We start from the raw sequence: 13763 nt of genomic DNA, 5'->3' as shown, positions 1-13763 counted from the left end.
TTTCTAGGCAGAAAAGTCTTGTATTGGGTGCTTTTTATAAAGACCTCATGGGCCAGTGGGAGATTTAGAGGAGGCTCCAGATGATCCCTGATCCCTGACAGTTATTAATTCAAATTAAAAGCAGATATAGCCAGATACTGTGGCTCACACCTGTAATCTTAGCTACTAAGGAGGCTGAGATCTGAGGATAGCAGTTTTAAAATGAGCTCTTGCAGGAAAGTCTCTGAGACTCTTATCTCCAGTTAACCATGACCAACAAAAAAACACAAATAAAATAAATAAAAGCAGATGGATCTAAGAGGGCCACGATAAACTTGACAAAGGAAGCTCCTCAAAGGAAGTAGTATTTGAGAGGGTCCTGAAGGATGAGACTGTTAATAAGATATTGTCATTTTGATTTCTCTTGTACCTTCAATTCAATGCTTTGGCAAAATCAGTCTCTATCCACAATTACCCATTTCTCTTCATTTCCATTTCCATCATTCTTTTTTTTTGTTTGTTTTTGTTCCGTTAGATGGTCTTGAGGTTTGAACTCTGGGACTGGGCGCTGTCTTTGAGCTCTTTAGCTCAAGGCTAGCACTCTACCATTTGAGCCACAGCACTCCTTCCAGCTTTTTCTATTTATGTAGTACTCAAGGAATCAAACCCAGGGCTTTATGAATGCTAGGCAAGCACTCTACCACTAAGCCACATTCCCAGCCCCTTAAAGCACATCTTTCTAGAAGCCAGCCTGCCATGTCTCTCTATCTCATTGAAATAAAAAACTAATTCCTGTTTTTTTTTTGGTTTTGGGGTTTTTTTTTTTTTTTTTTTTTTTTTTTGGTCAGTTGTGGGGCTTGAACTCAGGGCCTGAGTGCTGTCCCTGAGCTCTTTTGCTCAAGAATAGTGCTCTGCCACATTGAGCCATCAGCTCTACTTCTGGTTTTTTTGAGTGGTTAATTGGAAATAAGAGTCTCCCTGGGCTTCAAACCTCAATCCTGAGATCTCAGCCTTTTGAGTGCTAGGATTACAGGCTTGAGCCACCAGTACCCAGCAAAAAGTAATTCTTTACTAAGACTATGTGACCTGTTACACACCTCTGACTTCACCTCTTAGAATCTTTCCCTGTTCTCTCAGGTGTGCCTGTCTTCCATGCTCTATCTCAAAACTCCCAGACAGCTGGGTGCTGGTTGGTGACTCATGCCTGTAATCCTAGTTACTCAGAATTCTGAGAACTGAGGATCGTGGTTCAAAGCTAGCCTGGGCAGGAACATCTCTGAAACTCTTATCTCCAATAAACCACCAGAAGATCGGAAGTGGCGCTGTGGCTGTAGTGGTAGAGCACTCTCCTTGTGCTCAAGAGCTGAGGGACAACACCCAGGCCCAGGGTTCAAGCCCCATGACTGACAAAACAAAAAACCCTCTCAGACACACTCCCACTTCAGTACTACTGTATTTCTAATTCCCTTTGTCTAGAATGCTTTCTCTTGGAGGTCCATGTAGCTGTCTTATTGCCTACAAAAGATTCAATGTCATCTACAAAAGATTCAGTGTCATCTGCCCTTGAGACGTTTTTTTCTTTTTTTGGTCGGTTGTGGGGCTTGAACTCTGGGCTTGGGCCCTGTCTTTGCACTCTTCAGCGCAAGGCCAGCACTCTACCACTTGAGCCACAGCACCACTTCCAGTTTTCTAGTGGTTTATTGGAGATACAAGTCTCACGGCCTTTCCTGCCTGGGCTGGCTTTGAACCATGATCCTCAGATCTCAGCCTCCTGAGTAGCTAGGATTACAGGTGTGAGCCACTGGCACCTGGCTTCCTTGCAACATTTTTTTTTTTTTTTTTTTGTCGGTCGTGGGGCTTGAACTCTGGGCCTGGGTGCTGTCCCTCAGCTCTTCAGCTCAAGGCGAGCGCTCTACCACTTGAGCTACAGCGCCACTTCTGGTTTTCTGGTGGTTTATTGGAGATAGGAGTCTCACGGTTTCTCCTGCCCGGGCTGGCTTTGAACCGCGATCCTCAGATCTCAGCCTCCTGAGTAGCTAGGATTACAGGCGTGAGCCACCAGCGCCCGGCTTCCTTGCAACATTTTATATCTACTCTTCCCAGTTTTTCTCATAGCATATGTCAAATATACTTACTTATATGATTTATTATTTTTTCTTCTTTCCTACAGTGTAAACTTTATGTGAGTAATGAGAGTAGAGATATGTTACTTGGTTTGCTGTTCTATCACTAGGAACAATATCTGGCTCAAAGTAGGAGTTCACTAAATGTCTCCATTGTGCTGGAGACACAATTTAAGCTTAATTTAAGCAGCAGTATAGAAATACTGAAATATGTCAGGCACCAGTGGCCCCATATAATCCTAGCTATTCAAAAAGCTAAGATCTGAGGATCATGGTTTGAAGCCAGTCCAGGCAGGGAAGTACATGAGACTCTTATCTCCAATTAATCACAAAAAAGCCAGAAGTAGAGTTGTGGTTCAAGTGGTAGAGTGCTAGCCTTGAGCCTGAAAGCATAAGGACAGCATCCAGGTCCTAAGTTTAAGCCACAGGACTATCACCAAAGGTGAAAATAATTATCACTATAGAAAAGGAAATGCTACTTTTTACCATTTTTTCCATAAGCTCTTGTTGCTTCACTAAATCTCTAAAGCACGAGGTGTCAATTATTCTCTATAAAGTTAGAGAAATTTTCCTTTTTCTTATTAACTTAAATCATAGTATCAGCTTCCATCTAGAATTCAGAAACTGTGTCTAGATCACCAGGATTAACCTAGGAAACCTTCCATGTGTTTCAGGTTTGAAGCTGCCAAACTTGTAATGCAGTGGCTTTGCAACCATGAGGATCAAAATATGCAAAGGATGGCTGTTGCTATCATTTCCATTCTGGCTGCCAAGGTAATTGATCTCTTGCTGAATGATTTTCTTTTTCTTTATTTTGCCAGTCCTGGGGTTTGAACTTGGCCTGGGCGCTGTCCCTGAGTTTTTTTTTTTCTTCTTTTCCACTTGCCAATTTTTAATGTTGCTCTTTATCAATCTTGGTACCCCTTCCCTCAATTTTGTCCTACTCCCCCCAACTGCCTCCCACGCCTCCTCCCCTCCGCGCCCCCCCCCCCAAGTTATACAGATCATTTTGAGTTTTTTTTGCTCAAGGCTAGCACTCTACCACTTGAGCCACAGCACCACTACTGGCCTTTTCTGTTTATGTGGTACTGAGGAATCAAACCCAGGGCTTCATGCATACTAGACTAGGAAAGCACACTACCACTAAGGTACATTCCCAGCCCCTGCTGAATGATTTTTTACAGGCAGCTGTTTCCCATTTTAACTACTTTTTCCTCCCAATCTTTGTGCCAGAATCCCTCTGCTGGTCTACTTATTCAAGCTGTCTTCAGTATTCAGAAGTCCAGTCACTGTCTAGTTCTTAGACATTTACTTTATTGTATGTTTTTTTTCCAGCTTTCTACAGAACAAACTGCACAGCTTGGTGCTGAGCTTTTTATTGTCAGGGTAAGTTCATTACCTTCTCTATTCAGGCATAAAATAGTATTCATTTTTATTGCTGTCGGCAATGTTGTGTCAGTGTTCTGTACCTTTTGACTTTGTGTGTGTGTGTGATACTTGGGATTGAACCTATGGCCCCATCCTAGGTAAGTATTCTACCACTGGGCAGTATTTTTCATAAATAGTCCCTATATTTAAAATAATTTGAAATATTTTAAACATTATTTTAAAATAATTTAAAATATTTAAAAGGAAGCCGGGCGCCGGTGGCTCACGCCTGTAATCCTAGCTACTCAGGAGGCTGAGATCTGAGAATCGCGGTTCAAAGCCAGCCCGGGCAGGAAAGACCGTGAGACTCCTATCTCCAATAAGCCACTAGAAAACCGGAAGTGGCGCTGTAGCTCAAGTGGTAGAGCGCTCGCCTTGAGCTGAAGAGCTGAGGGACAGCACCCAGGCCCAGAGTTCAAGCCCCACGACCGACAAAAAAAAAAAAAAAAAAAAAAATATTTAAAAGGAATTTGTGGCTTACTGTATAATTCAGGGAATAATTACAAGTAAAAATCTGACATGTTCAGTAAAAAGAATAAATAAATAAAATAAATTTTTTCCTTTTTTTTTTTTTTTTTTGTTGTTGTTGTTGTTGGTTGTGGGACTTGAACTCTGGGGCTGGGCGCTGTCCCTGAGCTCTTCAGCTCAAGGCAAGTGCTCTACTATCTGAGCCACAGCACCACTTCCTGTTTTCTAGTGGTCTATTGGAGGTAAAGAGTTTCTGCCGGGCACTGGTGGCTCACGCCTGTAATCCTAGCTACTCAAGAGGCTGAGATCTGAGGATTGCGGTTCAAAGCCAGCCCGGGCAGGAAAGACCGTGAGACTCTTATCTCCAATAAACCACCAGAAAACCGGAAGTGGCGCTGTAGCTCAAGTGGTAGAGCGCTCGCTTTGAGCTGAAGAGCTGAGGGACAGCGCCCAGGCCCAGAGTTCAAGCCCCATGGCCGACCAAAAAAAAAAAAAAAAAAGAGTTTCATAGACTTTCTTGCCCAGGCTGGCTTTGAACTTCAGTCCTCACATCTCAGCCTCCAGAGTAGCAAGGATTACAGGCATGAGCTACCAGTGCCCGCCCAGCTAATTTTTGTTTATTCTAAATGGACATGTTTGTTTGTTTTTTCATAGAGGCAGCTTTACTCCCTGATAGATGATCTAAGTTCTAACTTGTAAAGTCACTTTAAATTTAGGCAAATTACTTGAACAGTTAGGACCTACTTGAACATTAAAATCTTATCTAGAGGTTTAAGGTGTAGCTCAGTGGTAAAGAATTTGCTTAGCATGCACAAGGCCCTGATTCAATTCCTAACACCAGAAAAAAAATTAAGTCTAAAATTCTGTGATTGTTGTTATTTTATGAAGAAAATGTACAGCCTATTAGACACATTGTGCTAGATAATTTGAGGAAATAAATAATTTAAATACCTGATACATGATTTTACTTATAATCAGTTGAGGATTACAGTTCTGGCCAGCCCAGACAAAAAGTTAGAGGGGCTGGGAAGGTGGCTCAGTGGTAGAGCACTTGCCTTGCATGCCTGAGGCCCTGGGTTCGATTCCTCAGCACCACATAAGAAAAAAGCCGGAAGTGGCACTGTGGCTCAAGTGGTAGAGCGCTAGCCTTGAGCTGAAGAGCTGAGGGACAGCACCCAGGCCCAGAGTTCAGGCCCCATGACTGGACAAAAAAAAAAAAAATTAGAAAGATCTTGCCTTAAAAAACATGCCAGCATCGGGCTGGGAAGGTGGCTCAGTGGTAGAGCGCTTGCCTTGCATGCCTGAGGCCCTGGGTTCAATTCCTCAGCACCACATAAGCAAAAAGAAAAAAGCCGGAAGTGGCGCTGTGGCTCAAGTGATAGTGTGCTAGCCTTGAGCTAAAGAGCTGAGGGACAGCGCCCAGGCCCAGAGTTCAGGCCCCACGACTGGACCCCCAAAAAGCAACAACAACAACAAAAAATGCCAGCTGCCAGGCGCCAGTGGCTCACGCCTGTAATCCTAGCTACTCTGGAGGCTGAGATCTGAGGATCGCTGTTCAAAGCCTGCCGAAAACCAGGAGTGGTGCTGTGGCTCAAGTGGTAGAGCATTCGCCTTGAGCTGAAGAGCCCAGGGACAGCGCCAAAGCCTAGAGATCAAGCCCCACGGCTGACCAAAAAAAAAAACAAACCAAAAAAAAAACAACCATGCCAGGGGCTGGGAATGTAGCTGAGTGGTAGAGTGCTTACCTAGAATGCATGAAGCTCCCAGTCCAATTCCATAGTACTACATACACAAAAGCCGGAAGTGCCACTGTGGTGGAAGTGGTAGAGTGCTAGTCTTGAGCAAAAACAGCTCAGGAACAGTGTCCAAGCCTGGAGTTCAAGCCCCAGTATTGGCAAACAACAACCAAAAAATAAACATACCAAAGCCTAACACTTGTGGCTTAGACCTGTAATCCACTCCTTAGGAGGCTGAGATATGAGGATGTGGTTCAAAACTGGTCACAGGAGAAAAGCCTGAATGATTCTTATCTCCAGTTAAGCAACAGAAAGCCAGAAATTAAGTTGTGGCTCAAGTGGTAGAGTACTAACTTTGAGCAAACAAAAGCTTAGGGACAGGATCTGAGGACCAGCACCAAAAAAAAAAAAAAAAAAACAGTCAGCCAGGTACTTGTGGCACATGCCTATAATCCTAGCTACTCAGGAGGTTTGTGTTCAAAGCCAGCTCATGCAGAAAAGTCTGGGAGACTATTACCTCTAATTATCAAGAGCTGGAAGTGGAGGTTTAGGTCAAGTGGTAGAGTGTTGGCCTTGAGCAGAACAATAAACAAAAGCTCAAGTCCTGAGATCAAACCCTAGTTCCAGCATGTGAGCACACTTTGTGCACGCATTCACCACACGTGCGTGCATGCGTGGGCACGCACATACGATGGATATAGTAAAGGCATATAACCTCAATTACTTGGGAGGTATAGGTAGGAGGATTGGAGTCTGAAACTAACCCCAGCAAGAACAAGACCCTTTCTAAAAAATAATAAAGCAAAAGGGGTGGAGACATGGCCTCAAGTGGTAAAGTGCCTGCCCAGCAAGCCCATATCTACCCAGTATCACCCCCTAAAACAACAAAAATGAAAAGACTATAGGTAGAAGCAGTATTTTTTTTTGGGGGGGGTGGGTTGGGGTTGGTCATGGGGCTTGAACTCTGGGCCTGAGTGCTGCCCCTGAGGTGCTTTACCACTTGAGCCACAGTGGCACTTCTGGTTTTCTGGTGGTTTTTGGAGATGTGTCTCTCACAGGCCCTGAGAAGGTGGCTCAGTGGTAGAGTTCTTGCCTAGCATGCATGAATCCCTGGGTTCAATCCCTCAGTACCACATACACAGAAAAAGCCAGAAGTGGGTATTGTAACAAAAGTGGTAGAGTGCTAGCCTTGAACAAAAGAAGCATTTACACAGAACCATCTCTATAATTCCTGTTTATAACAAATGTAAAGTATAGTAGAGAAAATAGGTTAGAACCCAGCCTAAAAAATATAACCAAGCTGGGTGCCGGTGGCTTACGCCTGTAATCCTAGCTACTCAGGAGGCTGAGATCTGAGGATCACAGTTCAAGCCAGCCCAGGCAGGAAAGTCCTGAGACTTATCTCCAATAAACCACCAGAAAATGGCTCAAGTGGTAGAGCACTAGCCTTGAGTTGACTAGCTGAGGGACAGTGCCCAGGCCCAGAGTTTCAAGCCCCATGACCGACCCAGGGGATAGATATAGATATAGATATAGAAATATGTAATACTGTAAAGAGAAGGAAAGAAGCTGGGAGCCGGTGGCTCATGCCTGTAATCCTAGCTACTCAGGAGGCTGACATCTGAGGATCCTGGTTCAAAGCCAGTGGGGCAGGAAAAGTCCTTGAGACTCTTATCTCCAATAAACCACTCAGAAAACCAGAAGTGGTGCTATGGCTCCAGTGGTAGAGTGCTAGCCTGCTAGCCTTGAGCTGAAGAGCTAAGGGACAGTGCCTAGGTCCAGAGTTCAAGCCCTGTGACGAGAGAGAGAGAGAGAGAGGAGGTCTTTGAGACATAACAGAAAGAGCAGGAATTTCAGAGTTGACAAAACTATATTTACTCTCAATTCTGTCTTATACTAGTTGTATGATTTTGAGCAAGTCACCTTAGTTTCTTGGTTGTGATAAAAAAAATACTTTAGGGGGGGCTGGGAAGGTGGCTCAGTGGTAGAGTGCTTGCCTTGCATGCCTGAGGCCCTGGGTTCGATTCCTCAGCACCACATAAGCAAAAAGAAAAAAGCCGGGAGTGGCGCTGTGGCTCAAGTGGTAGAGCGCTAGCCTTGAGCTGAAGAGCTGAGGGACAGCGCCCAGGCCCAGAGTTCAGGCCCCACGACTGGACCAAAAAAAAAAAAAAAAAAAAAAATACTTTAGGGGCTGGGAATGTGGCTTAGTAGTAGAGTGCTTATGTAGTATGCAAGAAGCCCTGGGTTCAATTCCTTACCACCACATAAACAGAAAAAACCAGAAGTGGTTCTGTGGCTCAAGTGGTAGAGTGCTAGCCTTGAGCTGAAGTGCTGAGGGACAGCAACCAAGCACAGAGTTTAGGCCCCACGACCAGCAAAAAAAAAAAAAAAAACCACAAAAAAAAACCCTTTCAATTGGAATTCAAAATGAGTTCCAGAAACTGAAACATGTTTTTGTTTTGGTGGTTTATCTTTTTGGTGGGGGAAACAAAAGAGGGCACAGGAATGGAGATGAAGGTGAACAAATGCAGTCATTATATTCAGATATATATTATGTAAAAAATGAATTATGCAACTTGTGAGCAGGGATGGGTGAGGGAGAATGGGGAAAGTGAAGGAAGGGGTAACATTGTCCAAGAAGTATTGTACTGACATATAGAATTATAACACCTTTGTACAACTCCTTAGTAACAATAAAAAAATATTCAGTTGGTTTACTTTTTGTCATTATTGTTACTGGCTTTGTTTGGTTTTCTTTTTTTTTATTGTGAAAATACTGTACAGAGGGGTTACAATTACATGGGCAAGATAATGAGTATATTTCTTTTTTTTTTTTTTTTGGGTCCGGTCGTGGGGCCTGAACTCTGGGCCTGGGCACTGTCGCTCAGCTCTTCAGCTCAAGGCTAGTGCTCTACCACTTGAGCCACAGCGCCACTTCCGGCTTTTTTCTTTTTGCTTATGTGGTGCTGAGGAATCGAACCCAGGGCCTTGAGCATGCAAGGCAAGCACTCTACCACTGAGCCACCTTCCCAGCCCTGAGTATATTTCTTATCAAGCATTGTAGCCTCCTCCTTTGTTTCCCCTTCCCATCCTCCCCACCCCCCCACCCCCCCCACCAAGGAAATTTTTTTTTTTTGTCATTTGTGGGGCTTGAACTCTGGGCCTGGGCACTGTCCCTCAGCTATTCAGCTCAAGGCTAGTGCTCTACCACTTGAGCACTACCACTTCCTGTTTGGTTTTCTTGAGATAAGGTCTCTGTTATCTGAGTGGCCTCAACTGTGTGTGATCTTCCTGATTGCTGGTTATCATATAAATGACTTTTTGGGGGGTTATACATATATTTCCAAGCCATTAAGTAGTTGTGCAAAAAAGTTACCATTCCAGCTGGGCGTAGTGGCTCATGTCTGTAATCCTAGCTACTCTGGAGGCTGAGATTTGAGGATCATGGTTCCAAGCCAGAAGTCAGTGAGACTCTTTTTTTTTTTTTTTTTGTCGGTCGTGGGGCTTGAACTCTGGGCTTGGGTGCTGTCCCTCAGCTCTTCAGCTCAAGGCGAGCACTCTACCACTTGAGCCACAGCGCCACTTCCGGTTTTCTGGTGGTTTATTGGAGATAGGAGTCTCACGGTCTCTCCTGCCCGGGCTGGCTTTGAACCGCGATCCTCAGATCTCAGCCTCCTGAGTAGCTAGGATTACAGGCGTGAGCCACCAGCGCCCGGCGTCAGTGAGACTCTTATCTCCAGTTAACCTACAAGAAAACTGGAAGTGAAAATACCGTACAGAGGGGTTACGATTACATGGGCAAGATAATGAGTACATTTCTTATCAAGCATTGTAGCCTCCTCCTTTGTTTCCCCTTCCCATCCCTTCCCATCCTCCCCACCCTTCCACCCAATCCTCCCCACCCCCCCCAAGCTTTTTTAAAATTTTATTTATCCCCCATACTATAGGTGAGGAAACCAATAATTAAAATTAATTTAGTCAGATATAGTGTTTACATTTAAGCTCAGGTGACTCAATTCTGAAGCTACATTCCTAGCCATAAGTTCAATTGTACCTAGAATTTGTGCCTCTAAATTTTTTTTCCTGAATTGCCTATAATTATGTATATGTGGGGGACTACTGGGGTTTGAACTCAGCCTGGACATTGTCCCTTAGCTTTTTTTTTTTTTTTGGTCGTCGGTCATGGGGCTTGAACTCTGGGCTTAAACGCTGTCCCTCAGCTCTTCATCTCAAGGCTAGCCCTCTACCACTTGAGCCACAATGCCACTTCCAGTTTTCTGAGTGGTTTATTGGAGATATGAGTCTCAAAGACTTTCCTGCCAGGGTTGGCTTTGAACCAATCCTTAGATCTCAGCCTCCTGAGTAGCTAAGATTACAGTATGAACCACCAGCATCCAGCCTATGTTTTCTTCAATATATATTTTAGTAGATTCCTTTTTAACTTCAAAACTATAACTAAAAATGGAATTACAAATGCCTACTTAAACTACTTACCTTCCAAACTTAAATTTCTTAGGGTAAAACTATGATAAAAATAGTTTACAACTGGAATTTCAAGGCTATTGTCATTCTGATATCCAGCATATATTGTAATTCACTTGTTAGTGTGTGTGTGTGTGTGTTCTTCTTCATGGGTGGTACTCTACCACTTGTCCAGCATTTTGCTGGTTTATCAGAGATGAGTCTGGTTGGCTTTTCTTCCCCAGACTGACTTTGAACCATGATCCTCCAGGACTCACCTTCCTGAATAGCTGGAACTACAAGAGTGATGCACCAGTACCCAGTTATTTTTTTCTTAAGGAAAATGTGGAATTTGTTAGAATCAGGCCAGTTAGGTCTTGAAATTCTTACTTCTTTTTTTTTTTTTTTTTGTTGGCCGTGGGCTTGAACTCTGGGCCTGGGCGCTGTCCCTCAGCTCTTCAGCTCAAGGCGAGCGCTCTACCACTTGAGCTACAGTGCCACTTCCGGTTTTCTGGTGGTTTATTGGAGATAGGAGTCTCACGGTCTCTCCTGCCCGGGCTGGCTTTGAACCTCAATCCTCAGATCTCAGCCTCCTGAGTAGCTAGGATTACAGGCGTAAGCCACCAGCGCCCGGCCTTACTTCTTTTATTAAGTTGACTGTGATCACATTACTTAATATTTCTAATACTGTTGTTTCCTTATAATATCGAATGTAATTTATTGGTACTTAGTAAATATCAGTTTTACTCTCCACCTTTTTTTATCCCAAGCTTAGCTTGTTTCAGGGCTGAGGACACACTCTTTAGTGGTAGAGGCCTTGGATTTAATCCCAAGTACCACCATAAAAAGAAAGAAAAAAAAAAAGGGAGGGAGGGAAGTAGAGTTGGGAAGGAGGGAGGGTTGGAAAGGAGGGAGGGAAAGGAAGATGATAGTTGGTCAAAGTTTCAATCATGTGCTTTTAAGTATTATTCACATATGATTAATTACAGGCATCAGCAAAAAAAAACATAGAGCATTTATCAAAATCCCACTGAAAGCAAGGTATGATCCTTGGGACTGTTGTATTTATAAAAAACCCTTCATGCTGGGCATATTAGCACTTGAAAGACAGAGGCAGAGATTCATGAATTCAAGTCCAGCCTATGATAATCCTCATGGATTTGTGGATATAAATTATCTTAAATATAATTTTACAATTCTGTTTTCCTTTCAGCAACTTCTTCAAATAGTGAAGCAGAAAACCAATCAGAATTCAGTTGACACTACATTGAAGTTTACTCTGAGTGCACTTTGGAACCTTACAGATGAATCCCCAACTACTTGCAGACACTTTATTGAAAACCAAGGGTTAGAACTTTTCATGAGGGTTCTAGAGGTCAGAACCAGAATTTAGTTTCATTTTAACATTTATTAACTTATTTCAATAATTACTTGCTATATTTGATTCTTTGAGGAGTTATAGGTTTCTCTTCTTTTACAGTCCTTCCCAACTGAGTCATCCATTCAACAGAAAGTTCTAGGACTTCTGGTAAGATACGAACATTTCCTGTTACATCTCAATGTGTAATAATTTTTTGTTTAAGGGAATACATTGGAAGTTGCTGCTGTAGCATTTGTGAATACTTAATGGCATTGGAGAATACATGCATACAATAATTTTTTTAAGTGAAGAATAAAAGAGGGAGCTAAAAAAAAAAATAAAATAAAATAAAAGAGGGAGCTAGGTGCCAGTGACTCATGCCTGTAATCCTAGTTACTCAGCTCTTCAGCTCAAGGCTAGCGCTCTACCACTTGAGCCACAGCGCTTCTTCTGGCTTTTTTTCTTTTTGCTTATGTGGTGCTGGGCAATAGAACCCAGGGCCTCATGCATGCAAGGCAAGCGCTCTACCACTGAGCCACCTTCCCAGCCCTCCGTGAGACTATTACCTCCAATTAATCACCAGAAAACCACAAGTAGCACTGTGGCTTAAGTTGTAGAGTGCTAGCCTTGAATTGAAGAGCCGAGGGACAGTGCCTAGGCTGAGAGTTTAGGCTCTACGACTGACAAAACAAAACAAAACAAAACAAAAAAACACATAAATGAATTTATTATTTATGTAGGGAATAGTACTATGGACATTACATCACTTTACAGTAGTATTTATCAAGCTATACCTTGTGAGTGCTCAAAAACAAAACAGCTAAAATGTAACTTCAAAAAACTCTAATAGTGGGCTGGGAATGTGGCTTAGTGGTAGAGCGCTTGCCTTGCATGCCTGAGGCCCTGGGTTCGATTCTCTGCACCACATAAGCAAAAAGAAAAAAGCCAGAAGTGGCGCTGTGGCTCCAGTGGTAGAGCGCTAGCCTTGAGCTGAAGAGCTGAGGGACAGCGCCCAGACCCAGAGCTCAGGCCCACGACCAGACCAAAAAAAAAACCCAAAAACTCTTAATAGTTTTTGTGGGATAATTTACAAGTGTTTTTTTTGTTTTTTGTTTTTTGTTGCCAATCCTGGGCTTGAACTCAGGGCCTGGGCACTGTCCCTGAGCTGCTTCTGTGTGCTCAAGGCTAGCACTCTACCACTTGAGCCACACCACCACTTCTGGCTTTTTCTGTTTATGTGATACTGTGGAATTGAATCCAGGGCTTCATGCATGCTAGGTAAGCACTCTACCACTAAGCCACATTCCCAGCCTGGATTTTGGCTTTTTTTTTTTTTTTTTTTTTTTGGGTCTGGTCATGGGGCCTGAAACTCTGGGCCTGGGCGCTGCCCCTCAGCTCTTCAGCTCAAGGCTAGCGCTCTACCACTTGAGCCACAGCGCCACTTCCAGCTTTTTTTCTTTTTGCTTATGTGGTGCTGAAGAATCGAACCCAGGGCCTCAGGCATGCCAGGCAAGCACTCTACCACTAAGCCACATTCCCAGCCTGGATTTTGGCATTTTTAAAGGAATAATAAAAACACATTTCTGGGCATTATACTAAATTTCATATTGAACATGGTTTACTTTATAGTCAGAAAAAAAGATGGTATCAACAAGTGACATCAAAAGCCGGGCACCGATGGCTCATTCCTATAATCCTAGCTTCTCAGGAGGCTGATATCTGAGAGTTGAGGTTCAGACCCAGCCTGGGCAGGAAAGTCTATGAGACTCTCCAGTTAACCACCAGAAAACCAGAAGTGGTGCTGTGGCTCAGAGTGGTACAGTGCTAGCCTGGAGCAAAAAAGCTCAGGGATGGCACCTAGGCCCGGAGTTCAAGTCCCACAACTTACCAAAAAAAAAAAAAGACATCAAGACAGGCACCAGTGGGTCACACTTGTAATACTAGCTATACAAGAAGTTGAGACTTAGAGAATCTCAGAAGCAAACCCAAGTAAGAAAGTCTAGAAGACTCCCATCTCCAATTAAGCAGCTAAAAGCCAGACTGGAGGTGTGGTTCTAGTGATAGAATGCCAACTTTGAGCAAGAAAACTCAGCAACAGTGTGAGGCCCTGAGTTCAAGCCTCAGTACCAGCAAAAGAAGGAAGGAAAGGAAAAATTCTGTGTACAGGTCCTGGGCCTTGAACTCAGTGCCTGGGCACTATCCCTGAAC

The 13763-nt window shown here is 43.6% G+C and overlaps 1 protein-coding gene across 2 annotated transcripts in view; it reads left to right on the top strand.

Annotated features, from left to right (window-relative positions):
- Zyg11b (zyg-11 family member B, cell cycle regulator) overlaps positions 1 to 13763 on the top strand; it is a 63662-nt gene that overhangs the window by 35657 nt on the left and 14242 nt on the right. Inside the window, exons 7-10 of one of the 2 annotated variants that reach the window (XM_069987212.1) lie at positions 2777 to 2876; positions 3438 to 3488; positions 11409 to 11570; positions 11676 to 11723. In XM_069987212.1, coding sequence (XP_069843313.1) covers positions 2777 to 2876; positions 3438 to 3488; positions 11409 to 11570; positions 11676 to 11723 — 361 coding nt within the window. The remainder of the gene's footprint in view (positions 1 to 2776; positions 2877 to 3437; positions 3489 to 11408; positions 11571 to 11675; positions 11724 to 13763) is intronic. The other variant, XM_069987213.1, reaches the window with a different exon arrangement.

The sequence above is a fragment of the Dipodomys merriami genome, unplaced genomic scaffold (genome assembly GCF_024711535.1).
Source record: "Dipodomys merriami isolate MVZ:Mamm:240054 unplaced genomic scaffold, mDipMer1.0.p SCAF_34, whole genome shotgun sequence".
NCBI classification, from domain to species: Eukaryota; Metazoa; Chordata; class Mammalia; order Rodentia; family Heteromyidae; genus Dipodomys; species Dipodomys merriami.
The sequence above is the reverse complement of the archived record's forward strand: the minus strand, read 5'-3'. Positions and strand labels throughout refer to the sequence as shown.